This window comes from Helobdella robusta (genome assembly GCF_000326865.2).
Source record: "Helobdella robusta unplaced genomic scaffold HELROscaffold_8, whole genome shotgun sequence".
Lineage (NCBI taxonomy): Eukaryota > Metazoa > Annelida > Clitellata > Rhynchobdellida > Glossiphoniidae > Helobdella > Helobdella robusta.
In genome coordinates this window covers 4,451,771-4,479,745 of record NW_008705459.1, presented here as the reverse complement: position 1 = coordinate 4,479,745, position 27,975 = coordinate 4,451,771, and the positions used below count along the sequence as shown (strand labels likewise).

General features: G+C 33.6%; 1 protein-coding gene across 1 annotated transcript; it reads left to right on the top strand.

The window, feature by feature from the left end:
• Nucleotides 1-27,134, top strand: HELRODRAFT_108462 (hypothetical protein). The gene is made up of 44 exons (XM_009032274.1): nucleotides 1-77; nucleotides 500-671; nucleotides 976-1,132; nucleotides 1,508-1,585; nucleotides 4,877-4,953; nucleotides 6,810-6,877; nucleotides 7,326-7,417; nucleotides 8,076-8,097; nucleotides 8,910-9,088; nucleotides 9,327-9,411; nucleotides 9,623-9,771; nucleotides 10,103-10,193; nucleotides 10,610-10,770; nucleotides 11,035-11,089; nucleotides 11,260-11,423; nucleotides 12,097-12,178; nucleotides 12,420-12,583; nucleotides 14,620-14,710; nucleotides 15,023-15,190; nucleotides 15,308-15,450; nucleotides 15,551-15,721; nucleotides 15,947-16,030; nucleotides 16,177-16,258; nucleotides 16,415-16,474; nucleotides 17,047-17,133; nucleotides 17,264-17,385; nucleotides 17,488-17,825; nucleotides 18,167-18,241; nucleotides 19,009-19,158; nucleotides 20,012-20,060; nucleotides 20,687-20,778; nucleotides 20,986-21,070; nucleotides 21,248-21,412; nucleotides 21,728-21,795; nucleotides 21,981-22,113; nucleotides 22,384-22,486; nucleotides 22,570-22,693; nucleotides 23,040-23,130; nucleotides 23,628-23,728; nucleotides 24,328-24,442; nucleotides 24,764-24,930; nucleotides 25,033-25,116; nucleotides 25,400-25,508; nucleotides 25,849-27,134. The coding sequence occupies exons 2-44, from the start codon at nucleotides 550-552 to the stop codon at nucleotides 25,963-25,965; spliced, it is 4,920 nt and encodes a 1,639-aa protein (XP_009030522.1). The 5' UTR covers nucleotides 1-77; nucleotides 500-549; the 3' UTR covers nucleotides 25,966-27,134.
• The last annotated feature ends 841 nt before the right edge of the window (nucleotides 27,135-27,975 follow it).

Below are 27,975 nucleotides of genomic sequence, written 5' to 3'. Positions count from 1 at the left end.
AAGATAAGCCAGTTGACTCAAGATTTCTCAATTTCTGTTTTTAATTCAAAATTTAAATTTACGAATCATGCCTTCTTGTTAGAAAAGTGCCTTAATTTTATTTTAAATAATTCTTAAAAAACCCATTCATAATTAAATTAATTAAAATTTCAATCAGTTTACTTTACTTACAACACTTTACTTTGCAGCACCTTACAGATCATATTTCTTTTTGTTGATTTTTTAAATTAAGTTCAATAAAATTTATAAATTAAAATCCAGTCTATTAATTAATTTAATACTTAATAGATTTCAATAAAATTATTTAAATTAAAATTATTAATCTGAATAATAAAATAAAATTAGAAATGAACCAAAAAATTATATTATCATCTCATCTGCCATATTGGCATATTTTATCTTATAATTAAAAATTAATAATTGAAGTATTTTATTTTATGTTTTCTAAACTGTGTGTTTTGTGTGAAACTGAAGGGACTTTTACATACTTACAAAACAGAATCAATCAAACTGAAATTCAAATAAAACAAAAGTAGAAATTTTTTTAAAATGGCGGACAACTCAGTCGAGGATAGTGAGATGTGTGGCAGGCTGACAGCAGAAGAAATGGACATCATGAGGAAAGAGAATGTAGCCTATGAATATCTCTGCAGACTGGAGGAAGCCAAAGTGTCGGCTATATTTTTCTAAATTTAATCAAATTTTTTTTATTTTATAAGTATTTATTCTTTTAATCTAATTTTTGATATTTTAATTTGATTATTTATTTTTTAATTCATAATGTTTTAATTTAAGTATTTAATTTCAATTTAATTAAGTAAATGTTTATGATGCTCACAAACAGATTAATTAAATTAAATCAACCCATAAAATCCTACTCCTATTGCTCATATTTATGATGGTGTTATTTTTCATTTCAACTATCAAACTTTTTCAATCACTCATGGGTGCAAATAATTCACCATAACTTGACAGCTGGATCGAGGCCTGCATCAAGGAAGAGATCCCACCGAGTGTTGAGTTGGAGGAGAACCTGAGGAATGGAGTCGTGCTTGCAAAGTTGGCTCACTTCATCTCGCCTGATCGAATTCCCTTCAAAAAAATTTACGATCTCGATCTCTCCAAATATCAAGTTGGTTGAAATGTTGTCCTTCTATGTTTGTTTGCTTTTGTGATCTGCTTCTCCTTCAGTGCTATCTGGATGTTATCAGGCAGGCATGATTGGTTGATATTTATCATTGTTGTAGACTTGCTCAGACTAAAATTGAATTATGTAGAAAGCCCTAAAGCTTAAAACGTAATTCATCACAAGCACAACAATACAATTAAAACGCTGTTGAAATAAATTGTAATAAAATTGAAATATGACCTCAGTACAACACAGAACTGCAACTGCATAGTTGATAAACAACTGCAGAACCAACTACAGTGCAATACAATCCAAGTCCAGTTCACTTCTTTGGAATATAATACAATGCTCTTCAAATACAATATTTAAACAATGCAGAGTCGAGGCCTGCACTTTCGTCACACTGACAACATCAACCATTGGATCAAATCCATGAAAGAGATAGGCCTGCCTGAGGTTTGTAGCACGGTTCATTACTGACTGCAGTTGTTTATATTTTTCTTTCTGTTAATTTATTTTTTAACCTGTTTCATTGAAATTAAACTTGCTGTTACATCAAGTATTGTTATTGTCACAATTGGATTCCATCTATTTATATATAGACCAAGTGTTAAAATAATTAATTTTGTTCTGAGCTACTTCTGATTGAAAGGAGTGAGCTGAAATGAAAAAATGAATAAGTAAACAAATGAATGAATGAATAGATGAACAACAATGATTGTCTTTTATTTAATCCATATTGTACACAAATACTGGCAAAAGCATGCTAGCAATAAAGTATTTGTTAGTTGTTTATATTTCAGATAAGATATTTGCATATATATTTTATATGTTTTCTACAATGCTGTGCAAATTAATAAAAATAATAATATTGCTGAAGTTAGTCAATGTGCTCAAGTGTAATATATACACTCAACTGCTCATGATAAAAATTATAAATTATACATGAACACAGTTAAGCAGAACTATTGGAACTTTGGGTGCATCAATATGCCTTTCTTGAAATTCCATCCTAGGATGCCTTCAATGAGCTAAAAAGGATGGTAGCCAGTTGAACGCCTGACCTTGGCAAATAATGAAGCTCTCTAACATGTTATCTAGGTAAGCATGTCCTAGTCCATGCATCAAACACTGCATTCTGATCAAGCCAAGCTTGTTTGATGGAACACTTTTCTGCTTCAAGCATCTGTCATATTAGTTGTTTGCATTTGTCAAGTAAAATGAAGAGTACATTTCTTTTTTGTTGGCATGTAATGATCTCTCTCTCTCTCTCTCTCTCTCTCTCTCTCTCTCTCTCTCTCTCATTATAAGTTGTTGTTTGCTTTGATTGTTTTTAAATCCAATTATTTACTTTTCAAATTTATTCTATGACTGTTCATGAATAATAATATTGTTCTACCAAAAAGATAATAATGATGATGATGATGATGAGTTGTGTTAGTGATGGAATGATAAAAAAGTTTGAATACGATTAGTGCATGTTATAGTAGTGATAAAACGAATGTATAAACAAACAAACAAACAAACAAATGAATGAATGAATGAATGATTGCTTAATATAACATTAATAAACACAGAAGCTCACTAATGAGTTGAAGAAATTTAAAATTTTGAACTTGTATAAATGAGCTGCATTATTTAAATATTTTAACCGGCTGAAGCGAGAGAAGCTCATTGTTAGCTTATATGAAGCTGTTCACCGTACATGAAACTTAAAATTCTTTGCTGCTTAACTTGGTTTTAAAACCATGACTAACATCTCCCATACCTTATGACTAACAAACTATTTCATCTACTTTTTCAGAATTACATTTTGCGATAGCAATTGACATTACGATAATACACTCTACACACGCACACACATATACAAATACAGATACACTGTAATGACTGTAGATGTGTAGAGAAGTGTTCAAATAAAAAATTCAGTCCAAATTAGATTTACATTTGTTATAATTTAGGTAGTTTACTGCATAGCCAAGCCATCACATTTAATGTTGAGTTATTATCAGAGTTCTACAGGGTCAACACTCTGCTTAGATTCTAAACAAATCATTCCTAAGCTCTGTATAATGCTTCTAAATTATAATTATGGCTATGCATCTGTATGTGTGTGTGCGCGTGCGTGTGTGTGCGTGCAGAGTGGTGTGTTGATGTTAGCAAATGTGCATAATGTAATGTTCAGTATTTCATTTATTGGACATGTCACAATTATTCTCGTATTCCTTGATACTGATATTCAGACAGCATTCATGAATTTTTTCATGCATGTTTTCACACTTCTGAATCAAATACCAGAGTGTATTAAATTTCCATATGAAGTAGTGTGATTTATTTAAGGAATCTATTTTGTTTTAATCATCTTATGTTCCTAGAACGTTGACACTTGAATTTTATAACTTAATTGATATTTTATTATTTTTTACCTTCGCAATAAACTCATCAAGAAATTGTAAAAAATTTAATAATGAAAGGTTTTTTTTCACAGGTTTGATGCATCTCTTTATTTGCTATAACCTTTAATTAAGGGACTTTACTTAATTGCTTGTTCGTTTATTGATGATAGGTTTACTAAAAGTTCTTCTGTGTTGACTTTAGCAAATGAGTTTATACCGGTTACTGTCTATCTTAACTTATTTAAATCCGCAGCTTATCACACAAACTATGTACATTCATGTTCTATTGGTTATAACATGCAAGGTATTGTAAAAATTATCCTACCAAAATTTGAATTCTTAAAAAAGATTATGAATTGTTACTATTGCTGTTACTTAATGTTACCTGATGTATTGATTTAGCCTGCTGTTATTATTTTGAATAAAACAATTGAAACATCGTCCAATCATGTGCCATTTAATCATTTTCTGACCCGAAACTTGGTGGCGCCTATATATTTTATTATCTCTTTCACTAAAGATTTATTTATAGCTTCCTGGTTACATAAATTTTTAAAGAACTTTTTTTAAAATATAATCTACTATTTTGATGAATTTTTAAAATGAATTAATCTTGGCTACTATAACATAAATATTGATGATGATGATGATGATGATGATGATGATGACGATGATGATGATCATTATTATTATATTACATTTTATTAAACTTTTTTTATCATTTGATTTGTTTTTTTAGTTAAAAATAAAAACATTTAAAAATAGAATGTTTATATTATTATTATTATTGTTGTTGTTGTTGTGGTTGTTATTATTATTATTTATGGTCCTTGTTTATGCACTCACATCTGGTAATCCTTACTATGTGACATGTGAAAATATCATTCTTGTCATTGCTGCCTTTACATATTGTGATTTTTTTTAATAGATGCCTATTTCCAATTTTCCCAGCATCATTCTCTTCTCCAGTTGTCTTACTTGCAAGTCATTTCATCATTAACACTTTGTGTGTTTGTTAATCTTAAATGTGTGATATCAATTTGGTTCTGGCCATTAACCAAAACTACAGCTTGATAATGAATTATTATTATTTCATTTTTCTAGCATCTAGCACGTTAAAGCGCTTGTGTCTTCTTTTTTTTTTTAATTTTTTTTTACTGCAAAGTAATTTTTTTATGAATATGGCTTTTAAAAGATTCAACTTAAAATGTTTCAATTAATAGATTTATGATTTGTTGACTTTTAAAGTGGTAAATTTTGATTAAGTAGTCAAATTTGCGTGATGGCATTACATTCTGGTTAATTTCATCGTCATCCATCCATCTTATCACAATCAAAAATTAATTTACAGAACTTCTACCCTGAGACCACAGATATCTACGACAGAAAGAACATCCCTCGACTTATATACTGCCTGCACGCACTCAGGTACTTGAAGCATTATTATATTTCCTAATTGAAAATGGCAAATATGTGGTTCTGCTGGTGTCACAGATTAAAAAAATGAATAATTAAAATTTCATATCTGTTTTTTAAATTAAAATCTCCGTATTTTGCTACAAATGCTTTATAACGTTATCAACTAACACAATAATAATAAAATAAATTTTCAGCTTTATTCATCATCTTTCGACTTATTCATCCATTATAATGGTGAACAAATCATTTTTGTAGTAATGAAACATGGTGTCAAGAAAACTTAGATATAGTTGTAACTCCTGACCTCTTAACTACCAACCTCGATGATATAGCTTCAATAATCTCTATATCCCCAACACCGTGTTGTAGCTTCCAACCATAGTCAAGAGTTCCTTTATCCGTAGGTTCAAGATTTCCAATAGATGAACACAACTACCAACATCAATATGAACAATACACTAGTCCAAATAACTACATAAATCACATTTATGACTTTCTCTTTGCTTGTAACTTTAACATAAAAATATTGTTAACGTGATGATAACGTTTATACCATTTAATATACCATTTAAACGAATTTATCATTCAAGAGAATTTATTTTTTTGAGAAAAAAATGCCTTTTCAAAAGGCTACAGAATATAAGTATATTGGTTAATTGTTGTAGCACAGCAGTAGTGTTTGTGTATTGCTGTTTATGTGGGAGATTTTTACAGTTTGAGGTGTTTTTTTTTAAATTGAATGAACGAAGTTAGAGCCAACTGCAGAATTTCAATTATATTTCAACGTTGTCAGTCACATTTCAGATAAGAAAGTCGTTTATTTTTGTTAATCATTAATTTGTAACTCGTTTATATTTATTCATTTTGAAGAATGCAATTTTGGGTGATGACATCACATGGAAAGTTTTTTTAACATTTATAAGGTGGATGATGAGATTCTCCATCACTTAAATATTTTTATCATTTTTAAATATTTTTTTTCTTGAAAATGACATGAGGAATCATTATTTTTTATAACTGCCTGTATAAATTTAATCACTTTTCTTTTTTATAACTGCCAGTATAAGTTTAATCATTTATAAATGTTTAACCAATTTGTCATTTATGAAAATTTAACTAATACCTTGTGACAATAAAACTGTATGTATGTATGTGTATAAATGTTACATGTATATATATATATAATATGTGTATTCGTGCGTGTGCGTGTACAGGCAGTAATACAAGACTAAGCCTCTGAATAAGCATTCATTCATTCAGTTATTTATCTATTTATTTACTTGTTCAGATTTTTATAAAGTTTTTCTCTTACTGAGATATTTTGTTTAAACATGTTTGAACGTATTTGTTTTCATATTTTTTTTCTACCTAGTTTCTTATATATGATTCATATCCCACTTAATAATTTTCTATTTCTCTTCTATCTTCATCTCTCTGGCCCGAAATTTTTAATAAAATAAATATTCTCTTTTTTGAGTTGTTAAGTTAGCTACATAGTTGAACCAATTGCTGGACATTTCACCAGTCATGTCCAACACTAAATGAAAGAATTCTTAAATAAATGTTATTAAATTGATTTAGACATTGTGATTCTTTTTTTGCGCTTTCTAGATTTTCATATCCACAAACTAGAACGACAAATATTTTTTTAATTTTATGTACGTGTTTTTAATGTTAATGCAACTATCTAAATGAAATTGAATGAATGAATTGTTGGATGAATGAATAAAAATGATTGAGTGAATAAATAAATGAATGAGTGAATGAATGAGTGAGTACGTGATTGAATGAATGAATGAATTAATTAATTAATTTAATTAATGTTGACAAATTAAATTTAAATGTGATATTTTTTGGCTTTGCAGTTTATACATGTTCAAGATTGGCAGGGCTCCACAAATACAAGATTTGTATGGGAAAATTCAATTTACAGGTTTTTACAAGATAATAGTAGTAATAATAATAATAATAATAACGTTGATGGTAATGGTTATGATGGTAGTAATAAGTTATTATGAGATATTTAATAACCACAGTTATTTTTTGCAATCTGTATTCTTTGCAGCTATTTTTACTTATGCTAATAATTTTTGTTGTATCCCTGAGTTATGCATAACATAAAAAAAATTGTTTCACGGGTTTCATCATCTTGCCATCATATAAGCGACATAAACACCAATGTTTTTACCATTAACATTACTGGATATCATAGAAGTAAACTAACATTAAAGTAGATAGAGTATCTTGATAAGACATTTTTTCATAAGAACATCAGTAAACTCTGTTTGGTAACGAGCGTGGAATAGCAACACTGGTGATAAAAATCGTTTGATGATAACTTGCCGAAATGTATGTATGTAAACTGTAGCATAATTATGCAGATGAGGAGATCAGTAACATGAGGAAGGAGCTGGACAAGTATGGCATCTCCATGCCTGCTTTCTCCAAGATAGGTGGAATACTGGCCAATGAGGTGGTGCTATTAACTTGTTTGTTTGTGTGGTTGTTTGTTTGTGTAATTGTTTGTGTAATTGTTTGTTTACGTTTCATATTGATGTTGTTTTTAGCATAAATTTTTTTCCATATTCATTAGGGGAATTTTCATTCTCATCATAAGTAGCTAGTTTCAAGTTATTCTTATCAATCAGAAAACATCAATTTTCTGCATGTTTTAATGTTGCTTGGCTTGAATTCAACATGTAATCTCTACACCATATCCATGTTGAAAACATTTACCAAATTCCTCTTAATTATTTTTGCTAGGAATTATTTCGTTTTAGCTTATAAATTATTCGGCACATAATTTTTTTGATGTGATTAAAATGTTTTTAAAGGTTTGATAAATAACATTCTATGAGATTTCAGAGTTTGGTTTGAGAGAAAAATTTTCACAAATTCTTTTTTCAACAAACAGTTGAATGTGAAATTAATAAAAGTATGATAAAGATTTAATGTGAATTTAATTTAAATCAATGCAAAACGTTTTGTAAAATGTAAGATTAGATGTTTGTGAATTATATATAGTACATATGTCAACAACGTATATAAAAACATAATATATAGTATGTCATTAAGTTGTTTTTCATTTTTTTTTATTGTCAGTTTCTTTCAATTTATTAATTTTTTTCCAGATGCCAGTTGATGAAGCTGCATGTAAGTTCTCATCTCATTTTTATCTTAATCATTCATCAACCTTGTGTTATTAAGATGCTTCAAATAATATAAACTAACAAACGGTTAATAAAATTCACTGATTAATATCCTCAACGTCGTCGTAGTACTCTTCCTCATCTTTCATCATTGCACCATCATCTTCCAACATCATTCACCATCGTCTTTCAACATCAATCACTATCATCTTTCAACATCATTCACCATCATCTTTCAACACCATTCACCATCTTTCACCATCATCTTTCAACATCATTCACCATCATCTTTCAACATCATTCACCATTTTTCAACATCATCGTCAACATCATTACACCATCATCTTTCACCATCATTCACCATCATCTTTCAACATCATTCACCATCTTTCACCATCATCTTTCAACATCATTCACCATCATCTTTCAACATCATTCACCATTTTTCAACATCATCGTCAACATCATTACACCATCATCTTTCAACATCATTCACCATCATCTTTCAACATCATTCACCATTTTTCAACATCATCGTCAACATCATTACACCATCATCTTTCACCATCATTCACCATCATCTTTCAACATCATTCACCATCTTTCACCATCATCTTTCAACATCATTCACCATCATCTTTCAACATCATTCACCATTTTTCAACATCATCGTCAACATCATTACACCATCATCTTTCAACATCATTCACCATCATCTTTCAACATCATTCACCATCATCTTTCAACATCATTACAGCATCATCGTCATCATCTTTGCACCATCATCATCATCGTCGTCACCATCACCGTGAACAGTGCACGCAGCAGTGATAGCCATCAACTCAGCCATCGACAAAGAGGACCCACACCTGACTTTGGAAGCCCTCCAGAACCCATCTGCCCACATCATGAACATCAATGGGCAGCTCGCTGACAACTACCAACAACTACTTTATGATGCTAAGTTTGTGAAAGCTGAGAATGCAAGGAATAAGGTTGGGTGTTGCAATGGAATCTCGTGATGTTTGCCTGTGTGTTTGCGTGTGTGTGTGTGTGTGTGTGTGTGTGTTTGTGCGTTATGTAAAATACAGCGTTATAAATTGTTTCTGATTGACAGTTTCATAAAATGTTGAAAGATTTAGTTTTTTTTAACTTTTTAATATGAGCATATTCAACTTGTACCGACACAAACAAACAAACGAATGACCAAACACACAAACAAACAACAAACAGTCACTGAACATAGACAATGTGCCGGATGTATATGACGAACTCCTCACACAAGCCGAAATTCAAGGAAACATTAATATGGCAAACAGTCAGTTCACCCAAACAACCGACCAATTACTTATTCAAAATTTCATGTTCATTCAATTGTGCTATCTTTCATCTTTTAAAAGTTACAACTATCTACATTGCTTTTTCAACATTACGCACTGCTAGATTAAATATTTTAACTCTTCGTATCCAATTTCACTTAACCAGCAGTGCATTTCTCAGCATCTCACCTAGCTACATATTTTTTCCAGACACCTACCATCTCTCCATCATAAATGAGATGATCAGCAGGGAAGATAGTGCCGGTCTGGTGAGGGCGTTGAAATCTTCAAACTTGAACTTCAGAGATGTTGATGAAACAAGAGGGGATTGTTATCTTTTTAAATTTATAGAAATCAGAGTAATTCAATTTTATTATTATTATTTTTAGCACCATTTTGATTATTAAATTGGCTTGCACCACTAAATTCGTGTTTTTATTATTGCTGCTCTTGATCAATTAAATTTTTAATGTTTTTTACGTACGTTTTGTAATCTGACCATCAGCCTGAGTAAGAGAAGTACATGCTACAGAGTAAACTAGCGACCCAGTGAATTTAAGAATAAAAATTTTATTCTTATTACCATACATATTAATTGTTAATTTTAAAATATATCTAGATTACATGTTACATTGTATGCTTCGTAAATTGTGACCTAAACATTACATCCACATTACATCGTCACTGCAGGAAGCAGGCAAGGGGGATGACTTTCTGACGAAGGATCAGCTACAGCAGGGCATACTGAGGACCAATGAAGAGTTCAATGACATGCTACTTGGTTGGTCACTCAGTGGTGTTTGTTCTCAATAGACTTATTGATTTAGTTTCTTTTTAAATTGTTTCTAAATTTAATATTTCTTGTTTGAGATGTTTAAGGACGAGTGTATATTATTGCATTATTGAATCGTTTTTTTATACGACTGTCTCATGGTCCGTCGTACTATGATGTACTGAATGTAAAGGATAAAAATTTATTTCCTTAATTAGGTTATTGAATAATTTTTTTACCTCATTCACTATCATGGTTTATAGGTCATGCTTAGTTAATCAACACATAGACAATTCTTTCATCACAATGTACAATTTAGCATATCTATCAAGGTCACCATGATATGACCACTGATAATAAAAACGACAATAAACTGATTGCAACAACAGCGTCAATAATAACAACCACATTGAATATGACAACAGTTAAGGAGAGTCTGAGGAAGATAAATGAAGTCCTCGAGGGTAATGATTACGACGCTACTCTGCAGCTGCTTCAACAACCGAAACTTCGACTGCCCACTGAATATCCAACTGCCAAGTGCCTCTACCACGAAGAACTCAAGTGCATGAAACATGAAAAACAGGTGATGATGATGATGATGATGATGATGATGATGTGGTTGTAATGATGTTGACCGTTTAGATGGTAATCATTTTAATCATTATTCTTGAAGACGATGATGATGACAACGAATGTAGTAATGATGTTGATTCTAATTACATTACGTTTCACATTGAACGTCAGATTACATTGATTACATTAAACCCATTACATTAAACGTTACATTAAAATTGATCTACGCTTTGCAGAGTGACTTGGATCAGGATGACATCATCAAAGGAATGAGAAGTTAGTGTTTGCTCTGTCATCACCATCTTTCTGTCATTATGTTAAAACATTATGTTAAAAAAGTGTGAACTTATTACCTCAGTTTTTATTACGTTTTATTATATTATTTTATTATGTTTTATTACATTATATTATAGTTAATATTACATTTTGATAAATTCTCGTACGTTTTTATTTTTGCATGATAACTATTACATGGCTCTTTTGCATTTTGTGTTTTTAGTTTTGAATGCCATTGCCAAGGTCAATGAAACAGTTGACTCAAACGATCCTCGCGGCTTATTGGATGCTTTAAATTTTGAACACGCCCACATTAGTGACGTAGACGCTGACCTGATTGATAAGTATCTGAAATATTTGAAGAAACTTAAGCAGAGCAGATCAAAGGTCAGTTTGTGATTGGCTGTTAGAAAAATTTTTCGTTAACTCGTTTGAAATATTAACAATGATTCAACTGGTTGATGGACGTTTCTCATTTGTCAAACTTTTTGCTTGTTCAAAATATTTTAATTGATTTGTCTCTGTAATTGTTTGTTAGTTGGGTTGATCAATTTATTTCTTTCATCACCATTCTAGTGTGTCTGTAGTTGTGATTTCAATGAATTCATTGGTCTTTTAAAAGATATAATATGACTTAATCAAATTAATGGGCGGACTGGATCAAGAGATCAAACAACAACTAATCTGGTTGAACCTGAAAATTCTTGTTTCTTTTTGCCTGTTTGTAGAATTGAAGAATGATTGGTCACAATGAATACAGCAGAATGGTTGATTAATTTGGTAAACTTGTTCGTTCATTGAATGCATGTTTAAGAGAGGTCACATCAGTTAGGCTGAAATACTTTGCCTCAACTGAAAAGTTGAATTTAGGAAAAAATTTATTTGATGTCTTATAATTATATTAAATGGTTCAATATGATTATTTTATATGTATATAAGTTTACTTGATTGGTTTGCTGTAAAATAAGTTGTATAAAGTAAGTTTAAACTTTTATGTCTTAAGATCACATCTAATAAAAGTCGAAAAATGAAGATATATTAAATAAATTTTAATTTTCAGTCAACTTTTGACCTGTTGACCCACCACGACATTGTGAAGTGCATCAATGACATCAACTACAGGTCGGCCATTGAACATGAACGTAAGTGAAATTGCTGTGGGCTGGTTGGTTGATGTCAGAACATAGCTTATGTGCTTTTTCTTTCAAGAACGGTTTTCTTTTGACTAGAATCTATTTTTCGTGATAATTCATCTTTACAAAATAAGCCACATAAGGTGTTCATCGTTAATTTTATTCAGAAGTAAACTTTAATCGAACGTGAATCTATTTGACAAGCCACAAACCATCTACATACCGGCACTTCCCTTTCCAAACCAACCAGGTATCGAAGCAGTGGCTCGGATAAATGAGATGATAGACAGAAATGATGTCCACCTCCTTCTCAGCTGCTTGCAAGCCTCTAACGCCGGCATCAAGAACGTTCATGAAGATGGTGTTGTGCACTACATGCAGCTGCTCAAAATTGCCAAACAGAAGAAGGCTGAAGTAATTTTTCAGTTTTTGTTTTTTTATTTTTCATTATTTTTTACAAGATATCTTTCTTGTCTAATAATAATAAGTCATCCTGCTCTGAATGGTCTTTGTTTAATAGTTAAACAAGTTTTTTGAAGATTTTATGAACAACTGAATCAACAACAACAACAACAAACGTTTAAACGGCATTTTCCCCGAGATCGGGGGTTGCCGTTTGGCTACCTATGATGAAACCGAAATACCCCTCGACTCCATCCACATCTGTCAATCGCCTCAGTATCACGCAACCACGCTTTCACCCTGTCCTTCTCCACCTGCTCTCTCCATCCCAATCGCGGACGACCCCTTCCTACCACTCCTTCAACCTCGAACTTCAACGCTCGCCTAATCCCGACCCTTTCATCCCTTCTCAACACATGTCACAATGTCCTCATTCAGTCCCATCATTGACATCAGCTTTGTACTACTCCTCCTATCCTTCACTTTAACCCCACACATTATCCTCACCATAGCTCTTTCAGCCCTTTGCAGTACACTTTCCTCCTCTCTCCTCAACACCCAAGTTTCACCACCATATACCATCGCTGCTCTCACACATGCTTTATATACCCTCCCTTTCATCTTCACTGACCATTTCTTTCCACACAATACCCCACCCAGTTCCCTAAATTTCATCCATCCCACACGAACTCTAGCCGTAACTGCGCTCAAACATCCTCCATCCGCGTTCAGCTTATCCCCTAAGTAAACAAAGCTTTCCACTCTTTCAATACCACCACTCAACCCCGTCCTTGCGTCCGTCCTATTAATCACACCATGAACACATTTCTTACATTTGAACGTGCCTTCCACCTTTTTCAGTGCCCCCCTCACACCACTACATCTCTTATGCACCCATTTCTGACATCCTATACACAATACCGAGTTAGCCTTCACTCTCCTGTCACATACCCCACAGGGGTCTATTTTACTTATCACTCGCTCCCCACCCTCCCCACTCACCATTACCTTCGTCTTACCAATATTAACTTTTAACCCTTTCTTTTCAAAAACACTTTTCCATCTGTCAAATTTTAACTGCAATTCTTCCATGCTATCAGCCATCAAGACTAAATCATCTGCATACAAAATCCCAACCCCTCCATTATGTTTCCACACACAACATACATCACAATTGCAAACAGAAACGGTGATAACACTGATCCTTGATGCACTCCTACCTTAACACTAAAAGCGTCCGACATCCCCCTTCCAACCCTCACCTTTGTCTTTGCCCCTTCATACAGCTGCATCACAGCTTTAACAAGTCTCTCATTCACTCCTTTCTTCCTCAACGCCCATTCAATGACCTTCCTCGGTACTCGATCAAAAGCCTTTTCTAGATCCACAAAACACATGTACAATCTTCGTTTCTTCTTTCTATAATTCTCCTGCAATATTCTCACCATGAACAACGCATCCACCGTTCCCCTACCAGGCATAAACCCACACTGCATTTCATTAACTGTCACCATATTTCTCAACCTCCTCTCAAGCACCCTCTCCACTACCTTCATTCCGTGCTCTAGCAATTTCACACCCCTATATGACCCACAATCTCTCACATCTCCTTTGCCCTTATGAACAACTGAATCATTAAACATTATGTTCTGTTTGTGTGTTTATGTGCACATGTAAATATACTTACTTGTGCTTAAATAATTTTTTCATTATTACACATTTTATTTTTGGTTTGCTTGATGATTTTGAAAGTGTGCCATTCTGTCCTGAAATATGAGCCTTAGAAGTAAGGTAAACTGAACTGAATAGTTGAACCTATGATGACTTCATGCTGGTTCAACTATGTTCATTTATTCAAATGCTGACATTATCACAGAAGAGTTTTTAAATAATTTATTCAGCAAAAGGCAGTATGCTCCGTATTTAAATTCAACGTACCCTACCCAGTTATTGTTTTTATTTATTTTCCTATTTTCATTTGTATTATTCATTTGTTGTTTTTATTTATTTATTTATTAATATTTATTCGTTTGTTGGATCTTCTGAAGGAGACAGAGGACAGTACCGCCATGCTCTGGTACGAGGAGATACAGGACACCATCCACTATGCAAATGTTGATCTGAAGGAAGCAGAGCAATGTGGCTAACAAATCATTCACTCTACAATTCGTTCAATAATTCTGTCGACTATTTATTCAATTTTGTTGTTGTTGTTTTTTTTTCATGATTTTTAGCATCTGCGTCGATTAATTTATTATCATTGTAGATCATGGTGGGTGATAACAATAGTATACTCATGTTTAATAAGGACTCATTACAAAGCTATTGTAGTCCTTATTGATATCACTTATTTTAATCATTGTGTCTATAGATCTTTGCACTGATCGATCACTTTATTATTATCATCATAATCATCATCATTAACTGAACAACAACAATCATCATCACCAGTATCGGCGTGTGTGGCGGCTGTGAACATATCAGTGGAGAACGAAGACGACAAAAACATGTTGACGTATCTCCAGCATCCATCAGTCCGACTGAACCACATCAGCGCCAACCTCTCCAAGGCTTATGCTGCCTGTCTGAGGGACTTCAAGGCACAAAAGGAATGCGCTGGTTGGTGTTTTTTTGTATATCTCTACATATGTGTTAAACACTAACTCCTACTGCATCACCATGTTTACTTACATCATAACTTCTCCATTTTCGTCTTCTTCACCATCTTTGTTCCAGGTGACACTGGATCAGGCTGGATGATGAACAAGTTATCAAATGGGAGCAAATATTTTTTCAATATCAACACAATGGAAGGATCTTGGAAGAAGGAGAGCAACATTGTCAAGGACTACTCTCTGCTTACCAGGGATGATATTGAGGTGCTGACACCTCTTCTTGTTTGATGTTCTTGGTGCTTTATTTGTCATCTGTTGCAATCTATTTAATTATTTTGATATCGGTCCTTATTAACAACACCAGAACTGTGTGGCCGAGGTAAACAAATCAAGCGCGCGACATTCACTGTTCAAGGCCAGTGAACATTACATCATCCAGTTGCAAGCCCACATCAAGGGGGCCATGGTCAGAAGGAGGTTTCTTAGGAGGAAGAAACTTCTGCTCTCACAAACACCTGCCGTCAAGGCCATACAGGTAGATTGCTTCTGTTAGCCTATCCTGCGGTTTGCATGCTTTTTATTTAAACGAACTGGGTAAACTATTAACAAATGTATTGAATTAATTTCAATTCAACGATCTAAGTCGTTTTATTGGGGGCAATTCATTAGACCAACGAGTGATTTGTTTATTTATTTAAAATTGTAGAAGTTGTCATATTTATTATTTTTGAAAATGATAATTGTTGAAAATGTTGTTTAGCATTGGTGGCGGAGAGTGAAAGCTACGAAGGAGATGAGAAGGAAAATGAATTACTACAGCGATAATGAACATTCCGTTGTACAGGTGCAGTTAGTTCCTGTCTCTTCTGTTCTGTCCTCTCTTCTCCTCTCCTGTTATGTCTCGTCGTGTTCTCACTTTTCTTTTAGTTGTGATATCTCCTCATTTCATTGTATACAAAGCCCAATCCGACATCATTTCATTGAATGCAGGCACAAGCACTGACTCGAATGTACCTGACAAGGAAAGCTTATCAAGAGAGATTGAACTATTTCAAAAAACATGTTAGTGGGAGTTTATTTTAAACGCTTTCAATTTTCGTTGAATTGAAATTAATTAAATATTTAATACAATTTTTTGTGGATAACCATGTAGATGTTTTTATCAGAAAGTTACATTTTTTTTGATCACTTGGAAAATTGTTCTACCATTTACCTCAGGAGCCATCAGTAGTGAAGATCCAAGCCTTCATGAGGACAGCAAGAGCTAGACAGGACTACAAGGCTTTAAGTGAGATTCACTTTTATTTGCGTCGATGTATATTGATTACAAACAATGCCGCCGTCTCCATTAGCGTTGATGTGATGATTAGAAACGTTGCTGTCGTTGGCATTACTATTGTATCACGTTTCTGAACTTTTGTTTGTCAGTTAAATGTCGCAGGCACGTTGTTACAAATGAAATAATAGTCTTTCATACAATTATTTTAAAAGTAGACGAAAGTGTTTCAAGTTAATTATTGATTGTTATAAGTTATTTAATTCTTCCTATACGTACAGTACACAGTTAGTACAGTGTAGTCAGTTAACTATTGTGATTGATTGACATGTGGTAAGCTCGTTTGAAAGCATTCTGAACCATTAAATTGCATTTTATATAATTTAAAGTTTGTGGTGTATTCTCTGCTACACGATTAGGTCAATAATCTTTGTGGCACTCTTTTTTACAGATTGTAAAACCAACCTGCCACTGATTGCATATGCATCTTTACAATAGATTTATTTCAAATTAACAATCTTTATATTATCAATAATTAAAAAATGATTGGACCAAACAAATGGAGAACACACACACACACACAGTGCATGGAGACAATTCTTCAGTTTCTGTCATCAGGAAGTTTGTTCATCTGCTCGATATCACGGATCAGGATTACAATGAAGAAATTGGTTGGCTCTCGTGCATGCATGCATCATGTATCATTTTTGATGATTTGCCATTACTTCATTTTAGTTTCAGTGAATAAATATAAGTTTAAAAATTAGTAAAATATTAATAAATAAATGAATTTTATTTTAGAGCTGGACAAGTTACGTCACCAGGTGGTCCAAGAGATTCGAAGCAACCAGCAGTTGGATCAAGATCTGAACCAGATGGATGTGAAGATTGGACTCCTTGTTAAAAACAGGATCACTCTTCAGGTTTGTGTTGTTCCTCTGTTTATATGACTTAGTTTTGTAACATGACCATCTTCATGTTCAGTTATACATTTCATTCATTCATCTCTCCTCACACCTGCTTAGGATGTGGTGTCCCAAAACAAATTCCTCCGCCAATATCAATCCAACGCGAGTGTTGGATCGGGCACAGGAACGTTGGGTCCGGCTAACAACCTGCTGACTGGAGGACTGAAGGGACTGAGCAAGGCCAGTCACGACAAACTGGAGGCCTACCAACATTTGTTCTATTTGCTGCAGACGAAGCCGCACTATCTGGCCAAGTTGATGTTTGAACTGCCACAGAGCAAGACGACCAAGTTCATGGAGACTGCCGTCTTATCCCTCTACAACTACGCTTCTAACCAAAGAGATGAGTACATGCTGCTCGGATTGTTCAAGACTGCCCTCGAGGAAGAAATCAGGTGGGTCTGGGGTGGGTGGTGGATGATAGGTGGTGGTGGGTGAACAGGGATTGGTTGGGTACTGATGATAGTGAGCGAGGGAATGTATGATGATGAGTTATAAAATGGATGATGAGGAATCATGAAGAGTGAGCAAATAAATGGTGGCAAAAGTTGGTATTGTCATCCAAATAATCAAATAAGTTTGTTATTGAATATTGTGTGTGTGTGTGTGTGTGTGTGTGTGTGTGTGTGTGTGTGTGTGTGTGTGTGTGTGTAGATGATTAGTTATCAGTGGGATTTAATATAAAATGATAATCAGTTTTGTTGAATAAAAACATGTTGTTATCTACTATAACCAGGTCAAAGGTGACTTCACTATCAGATATAATTACTGGCAATCCAATGGTCATCAAGATGATTGTCAGTTTTAATAGGTTTGTTGTTGTTGTTCTTTGGTGTTGTAGTTGTCTTCCGTTGCTTTTGGCAGTATGTTGCTTTATATTTTTGTTAATCATTCATTATAACGATTTTTATTTAAAAATGTTCAAACTAATTCATCATTTTACACAGTAAAATTTGCTTACCATTGATCATTTGTTCAATTTTAAAAAAGTACAATTCACAAGTATTCCAGCAAACTGCCAGAATGGAGTATTATTTTTCTGCCATTATTTTCGTTCTTTTTTACAATTTTATACATACTTGCTGATCTAACTGTTATTAGATTTATTCCCATCATAATTACAATAATTACATTTCATTTAATAACTCTTTTTGTTATGCCTTCTTACTCTTAGCCAGGTGAAAGGTATAGCAAATATAAATATGTCGAATGATAGATGTGTTGATTTTATTATTAATTGGTATCATGTTTCAAAAGATTTTCAATCTTCTCTTATGGTTTTATTGAGTTTTATGGTTTCTAAGTTAGTTTTTTTTTCGTTTTTTTATCTTATTATTATTATTGTTATTATGCTTTTAATTTTCCTAATCAGTGTTACAATTTCGTATCTTTGGCATTTTGGTTATCTATAATCTTCATTATTTGGCAATAACTGTGAATTACTTTTATTATTGACCATTTATTTAGAATTATTTCACGCTTGTCTTTCGTGTGTCAGATGGGGACAAATTTCATTTCAAGCATTTTCCACGCGTGTTTATAAACATAGCTGCCACCCAAAAATACCATTGTGAACAGAAATGCCAGAGGTCAGAGCCTGTTGAAAGAGCTGCTGAATCCCATGGTGATAGAGATCCTGGAGGACAAGAACCTGAAAATCAACACAAACGTCGTCGAGGTTTACAAGCAGTGGGTCAATCAAACCGAAGCAACTACGGGCAAGCCAAGGTTCGTACGCACGTCTCCTCTTGTGGTTTCACGTCACTGATGCATGCTATTATGTGTATTGTATACGTCGTTTCTATGCTAATTATTACTGCACCTAGGCTGCCAGGCTGATGTAAGGCTTCATGTGAGGCTTTTCAAAATTTTTAAAACTTTTAACAAAATGATTATTACTATCGAATGTTTTTTTTTACAACTTTGGGGCATTTTATCGTAATGAAGAGGCCATTTTTACACCGTTTATTCTGAAAATTTGAAGGAATTTTGATTATTTTCATTTTTGTTTTCTTCAACTTGTCTACTTTAAAGATTGTTAGGTATTTTTATATTTGGCAAAAAGTTTGTTAGGAGGTGTTACTATACTATTGAATTAAATCATTAGCAACTCCACCAACACACACACGCACGCACGCACGCACACAAACCTACACACACACCAATACATTAATGATAGGGAAGGCTGAGTTAAACTTTATCTAAGATGTAGTGTGGATAAAATGGAAATCTTCTAATTAGGATCTGGAGAAAAAATTTGATACATGATGGATGCTTGCAGATTAATTCGTGTTGAATGTTTGAAAGAAGCAACAATAAATATTCAGTCATGGTTAATGCCATACATTTAATGGAAACAGATTGGAATGTGATGTATTCATTTTTATTTTGTCTGAGACAATCTACTCTCACCCTCACTGCTTTAGTGTTCATGTGAATTTTAAGATCTGGACACAAATTGATTTATGAAATTATTTTGAAAAATTAATTTTTTTAGATGTATTTTTTTAATTTAATTTATGCTGTGACGACTTGAATGTTGAGGTGATGTCGAAAATGTTGACGAAAATTTTTTTATTAGTGGTTTGCCCTATGACGTGAGCATTGAACAAGCCCTGAAGCATGAAGAAGTACGTGGGATGTTTCATCATTTTGTAACATTTCTATTAATTGATTGGATAACTAATTAGATAATCGAACAAACAAACAAATAAATGAAATGAATGAATAAATTGAAAAATAATATGAGAAAGAGTGAGAGTGAGTGATGGTGATACCAATAAGTATAATTGATTGATTGATTGATTGATTGATTGATTGATTGATTGATTGATTGATTGATTGATTGATTGATTGATTGATTGATTGATTGATTGATTGATTGATTGGTAATATTAAATTAGTTTGATTGATTGTAATAGACAGAGATAATTATTACTTATAGGTTTTCATTAGTAATGATATTAAAAATATCATAATAAATAACGAACAATTTATCAATATATATATATATACATTGAGTGTATGGATTACTAATAAACTACTTAAATTTAAATTTAAATATAATCGATTAACTTAATTTCACACACACACACAAACTCACCAACACACACACACACAAACTCACCAACACACACGCACACAAACTCACCAACACACACGCACACACACACGCATACTAATTCCAATCAACATAATAATGATAATTCATCCTCCGCATATCACCTGGAAACTACCCGCAATCGTTCGAATGAAGGTCGGAATGAAGTTGAGTGACACCATCTTGGTGCTACAACAGTGCACTGAGAAGTTCCTCGGCGCCATCCTAATGTCCATTGATAAGATACCGTATGTTACCTTATATCTTTAGTCTATATGGTCTATCATTTTGCTACAAATTTGGTTAGGCTAACTATTCATATGTGTATTTTGATTTGTCGGTTTAAATATTTTTTAAAGAATAATAATGAAAGAATATTTATTGGCGACGACGTTTTGCGGTTGTCGTTGTTATTAACCTGTCATAAGCTGAATAGGGAAGATGATTTCTTGTAGGTACGGCATGAGGTACATGTCGAAGGTGCTTAAGAACGCATTGCACGCCAGATTCCCTGAGGCCCAGGAGAAAGAAATATTGAAGGTTGTGTGTTTTAACTGCCATCATCACACACACACAAACCCACGCACACACACACACACACAACCTTCACACACTCGCCAGATCATTTTACTTACCTAAGCAAGCAGCAATTGCACCAACACACACAAACCTACACATACACCAACACACACACACATCGACACACACATTCGCCAGATCATTGGAAACCTGATCTACTACCGCTATATCAACTCGGCTATCGTGGCGCCAGATGCGTTCGACATCATTGAAGTGGCCGCCAACCAGGGCCTCACTAATGAGCAGCGACGTAATTTGGGATCTGTGGCCAAGATATTGCAGTTTGCTGCTTCTAACAAAGGGGTGCGTTTATTTGTTTGTCTGTTCGTCTGTTCGTTTGTCTGTTTGTTGGTGGTTTGTTTTTTGTTTTGTTCGTTTGCAATGATTTATTTGCTATGATTTGTTAGTTTGAAGTTTTTGTTATTTTTTTTTTAAGATTGACGGAAATTTCTTTGCTGAGATTGTAAAGTAATCAAATAAAACGATAACTTTCATGTTATAATTATTAATTATGCTAGTACTTTGTTTATTAACTAAATTCAGTTATGGCAATTTGTTAAATTAATTTAGTTAGAAAAGTTTATTCATTTCATAAATGTAAATCATTTCAATTTTTAGTTCGGATCTGACAGTCCCCACCTGGTTTCCATGAACAAATATATCATGGATGCCCACGCAAGATTCAAGTTGGTTCTTCATCCTTTCTATCCATTTCATCATTCCATCCATCTATCATTCATTTCATTTTTTTAACTCCACCTCTCATTTTTACATTTCATCTCTGTTCATCATCCATCCCATCTTTCCAACATCCATCTTTACTTTACGTGTTTTTTGTGTTGCCATAAACGATACTTGGTCTCGTCTATAGGCGATACTTCCAGGAGATATGTGAGGTGGACGAGCCGGATGTTGTCTTCAACATCGACCGATACTCAGATGTCGCCCGTATCATCAAACCTGTCATTTACATCTCCGTTGGGGAGATTGTCGATCTGCACAAGGTCTGATTCGATGATTGAATGATTGATCTGCACACTTTGTTGCTTGCCTCGCTTGCTGTTATTTTTCTTGTCTCTGCTCTGAATATTTTAGATTTCTCTCTTCTCTATGTTTTTACGATCTATTTAGGTCTATAAAATTTTGTTTTTTTGGAATAATGATTTGACAAAATTTTACATTTCGGTTGATTATTTACTTTTCAGAATTAAAATTTAAGTATTATGAATATTCATTATAAATACTAAATACTGGCAACACGCGACAAAATACAGCTGTTGTTGGTCCACCAACATGTGATCGCCCCGGACCCGCACGACCCCCTCCATGAACTCCTGGACGACCTTGGGGATGTCGCCGATGTGGACGCCATTTTAGGTTTGCTCTTCGTTTGACGTCTTACGCTCAACCAACCACTGACGCTCATGCACGCAAGTAAATAGTTGCTGGTTGTTTGGCAGGCGACGCAAGCTGTGATGAAGTGGCTAGACAGCAGATGGCCAAGACGGAAATCTCGCTGATGTTGTCCAACAAGTTCGAGCTGCCAGATGATGACCAGTTGAACATTCAGACAACAATGTTGAGGTCAGTTGCCTCATGTTTTGTTTTTTTTTTATTCATCATCTTTGGATCAGCATTTGTTTGGAAAGGATGTGCTTTTGCAAATAATTTACTTGTTCAGTTTGTCGCGTAATTGAATGAGTTTCTTCATTGGTTGTAACGTAAGATTTCATTTCATTTCATTGATTATGACGTCAGATTTCATCTTGGTTTACGTGTTCTTAATTTCTTCTACTCCTTACTGAAAGGTCTTCAATTAATTTTTTCTCATCACTACTAAGGGCTGTTAATTATTTGCTATGAGGCTCAATTTGTTAATATTATTCATAAAACAATTCAGTGCTTGTTATTATTTTGAAAATTTGAGCAGAACAAAACAAATGATTGTTGACGTGCTGAGGTGTCAGAAGTCCGGTGATAATCTCATTCAAGTCCTTAACTGCAGAGCTACTGAAGCTGAAGTCAGTTGACTGATTGAATGGATGACTGGTTGGATGAATGGATAGGTGCATGCATGTTTTGGATAGGTGCATGCATGCTTGTTTGGATGGGTGCATGACGCATGTTTGGAAATATATTTATTCTATGATATTGCTAGTTGGTTTTTTAGGTGAATAAATTTTGAATATTTTGTAGGCATGGCTGGTGTTTACAGGTTTATAAAATGTGATTGTGATTAGTTGTGATTGTTATGGTGATGATGATGATAAAGATGATACAAATGATTATTATGATACAGATGGTGATGATACAAATAGTGATGATGATACAAATAATGGTGACGACGATACAAATAATGATGATGATGATAATGATGGTGATGATACAAATAATGATGGTGATGATGATACAAATGATGATGATGATGATGATACTAATAATGATGGTGATGATGCAAATGATGAAGGTGATGATACAAATAATGATGATGGTGATGATACAAATGACCGCCCACCAGGAAAATGTACATGCAGCTCTGTTGAGAGCGAGGGATCGAGTTGAGCAGAGAGGCACCAGGTCGAACCTCATCAGACAACAATCCGTTGCTGGTGGAATCAAGTTTGTTCTTTCTTTTATTTCTTTATTCATTCGCTCGTTCGGTAGATGAGCGGATGTTTGACTGAATGACAGGATGGAAAGGGATGGATTTGAGGTTGAATAAAGGGATGGATGGTTGGTTGAATGAATTGGTGGGATTGCCATTTGATTGGCTAAATTAGTTGTGTTGTTTGGATTGTATGTATTTCATGCTTTCTAGGTCAGTTGTTAATTTCATTTAACTATTTGTTTCTGAGGAAATCACCTTGAATGGAAAGGTTAAGTTGCGCAATTTTTCGGTTTTCAGGATGCTGTTTTCGAGATGTTCTCTGGCTAGTTGTTAAAAATCGAAGTGGGGGCCGGCTTGTAATTGTGCATTAAACTTGTGCAGTTGCCGACGCTCATTTGATCACGAATGTGTCTTGTCAATCTTGTTAATATCTTGTTAACACGGTTAACAGCATGAAAATGTTGGCATCATATTTTAATAATGTAACTTTTGATTTAGAGAGCTGTTGATAATGTTGTCAATTTTTTAAAATGTTTGTTTCTTATTCTATTTAGTTGATAAATTTCTGCCATTATAAAAAATAAAAAACTCATATGAAACGTTTCTTCAGACTGCCAATTGAACCAATGAAGGGAGTCATAAGGGAAAATTTAGACAAGTTGGAAAAGGCAGGAATGGTGTCAAAAGAAAATGCTTATCAAAATATTGTTCAGTCCATCTTGCAGGTTTGTGGTCTATCGGTCGGTCGGTTAGTCAGTCGGTCGGCCGGTTGGTCAGTCGGTCGGTTGGTTGATTGACTGGCCCGGTCAGTGATGTATTTGGTTGGTTTCATACTTAGGGTATCAAGTTAATTGAATGTTTGTCATACAATCTACATGGATCACTTTAATGACTCCATTTATTTTTGCAATTTTTACAAAAAAATATTTTTGTATAATGTTGTCTACGATTTGATTGGCTGTAAAATCGGCTTCGCCGTATTCAATGTGACTTTTAAAACATTACTCATTACAAAAACTTTTTGCAATGCAATTGCACTTTGTTAGGACGTGCGCAATCAGAGACTGCACAGGCAGCGTAGGAAGGCTGAAATGGCTCGCCTGAGGCAGACCATGAAGAACTTGGATCAGAAGAGGGCCTTCTTTGAGGAACAGATCAACTACTACAATCAATATGTCAAGACTTGTCTCTCCAAACAAGCGGCTAAAGCTCGGTTAGTTTGTTGAATTTGAAAAAATTTCATTTTTACACTTGAGCAGTTTTATTTTTTTTTAATTGGTTGCTGATCCGAAATTACTTTGCGACATAAAAACAGCAAGAAAACTTCGGTGAAGTACAGCGCCTTGCGATTGCATGAGAAGGGGGTTCTCCTGGCCATTGAGGGGCTCCAACAGAACCAGTTTGTTTAATGTTCATTTGTCTTGTTCTCATGTGGTTTTTTTTTTAATATTTTTTTCTTTTCTCTTTGTTGATTAGTTTGGTTAACTATTGCCGTTTTTGTTGACCATTAGTCATGTTTTAAAATGTCTATAGCGAACTTTTTACAGAAAAGTTTGCTATACGTTACGGAATGTTATACATATTACTTTGAATTGTAAAACAAAATTTTACATAATTTTTATTTATAGATTGGTGTTGTGAGCTTGTTTAAGCAGGCACAGTAAAATAATATTTCTTAAAAGGTTCAAGAATGTGTTGTTTGAGATCGTATCAACAGACATGCCTGGTTTGTTCATTGTTCACGCAAAGTTCATGGGCGTGAACATGGAGAAAGTTGAACTGCACTTCCAGGTTTTACTTGTGATTCCTTACAATGTTTTGCACGTTCTGTGTTTATAACACTTTTATGTGTATGCAACAGATTGCGAAACACGTTTTCAATGTCCCGACCGTCATGTTATTCAAACATTATTACAAAACAAATTTTTAACAGTCTCGTACTTCCTTGATGACAATTTGCAAGGCTTTCAGTTTTTATTTTCTCAAACGCTCAATATTACTTTTGTTTTTTTTATTTTGATTCGTTTGTCAATTTAAATATGAAATAAAGGCTTCATTGGTATTGCTAGGTACAACTTTGATTTGTATATATATTGAAGGTTCAATTGATTGTCATACTTTCTCTATGCAGAATCTACTTGAGCTGCAGTACGAGGGCATAGCGGTGATGAAGATGTTTGACAGGGCTCAGGTCAATGTCAACCTGCTCATCTACCTACTGAACCACAAGTTCTACGGCAAGAAATGACTCCTGTCCTCTTCAAATTTTGTTGACTTACTGCATGGTTGTTTTATTTTTTTGCCCCTCGATGATGTTCAAACGTGGTGTGGTACAATAATAAATAAATCTCATTATTGCAAGTTAAGTGGTCAATTATTATTCGATCTTGATTGATTAATGTGCAGAATATAATATGCGGTGTGTGTGTGTGTGTGTGTGTGTGTTACCGGGTGATTGTATGTGATAGTGATTCCTTTCCTGATTTTCGTATTTGATACATTTAATGTTAATTTAATGTTAACGTGCGCGCTGTCCACCACCATTATTCATAATTTTATTTTTTATCATTTCCTGATTTTTATTTGCGAGACCAGCGTATACTTCTGATGATATCTTCTGATATCTGCTGATCGCTTTTTATTCTGACTGACAAAATTTTAAGATACAGATGATGGAACGCCAGCACTTTGCTAACCTGTATGATGATACTTCGTCTTTAAGACCTATTCCATTCATTCATGCAAACTGCCTTCCTGACTATGTTCGATATGTGACATATCATTTGAACACTGTGATTGAGTTATTCATTTCAAGTCCTCTATTTCAGCGCTATAAAAATGTATATTATTTTATTTTAGACTATACTCATCGTTCGTCAGACATAACACACACACACACACACACACACACACATAAATCTATTACCTTATTCCATTTTAATTTTTAATTCCAAATATTCTTTCCATTTTTTTTATCGAAATATAATTTCCCAGTAGTCATGTTTATTAGAAATTTTATATCAAAATGTTTTTTCACACATTCATATTATATTTGACTATATTTGACTTTACAATATATGAGAACTTTCATGAGAACTTTACATCAGTCAGGTGGCAATCAAATTATTGTGCTATCCCGTCTTACGTCAAAATAATTATCGTTTAATAAGCTAACATCGGTAACATCCTTGATTTAAAAGCATTGCTTGTTGCTCTAATTTGCGTGTATAAATTAATTTTCAATGAATAATCTTGAATGTTTTTTAGAATCACTTATTTTTTTGATCAAGTTGATTTCAATAGCACGATTAAAAGGATCATGATCGCATCTTCAACATTTTATCTGACGCATAAATTATAACTTGGCTTTATTTATAATTACGTTTAGTCTTTATTCAATAAATGAAACCAAAATTTCGAATGTATTTGATTTTCGTTAAACCTCAACGACCAATGAAATTCTCGAGACCGTTGCATCGAAAAAATGAACTTAATCCTGACCATTTAAGCCTTGATTGTCGTTGGTCAAACCCACAGAAAATTATATTTTTTTGAATAAGTTGTTTGATTTTTTCAAACCCGTAAGTTTTTGTAATTGTAATTAGACCTCGTGTCACATGTTTGGACCAATTTTACTACAGATTTTTGTCAAAAGCAAAAATAAACGGGCACACGTTTACAAATGAAACTCAGTACTACAATAACAGACTGATCACATTCACCTGTTTCCTTTTCTTTATGTCTCATTTTCAAATGACACACTCACGCACTACACTACACACATTGTATGTGATAAGCGTTCGAATCCAAACACTGTAACACCAGAACCAGTCGCTTTAATCGGTACTCTATTAGAGAGTGAGAGAATGAGAGAGGACGAAAGAGAGAGATGCGGTATCTGTGTCATTTGAAGGTCCTCCGCATGTCGAACATCCACGCATCACGTGCTAATCACGTGAGGTCAAAAGTATGAATTCGCATGCAGAATGTGTGGTCATTCGCTCAAATGCACAGTTATGTACATAATAAATATAATTTATATATATTATGTATGTATAAACTGAATGTATAAATATATACATTTATAACATGCATATCGAAGGTATAAAAACTCAGTGTTGTATTTTATTATGTCTATATATATATATATATGTATATTGGATATGTTGTATATGACGTATGAGTGAATGTATATGTGCGTTCCATATGAAGTTTAAGGTCGATTGCTAATATTTAATTAGAGTAATGCGAAGTTTGC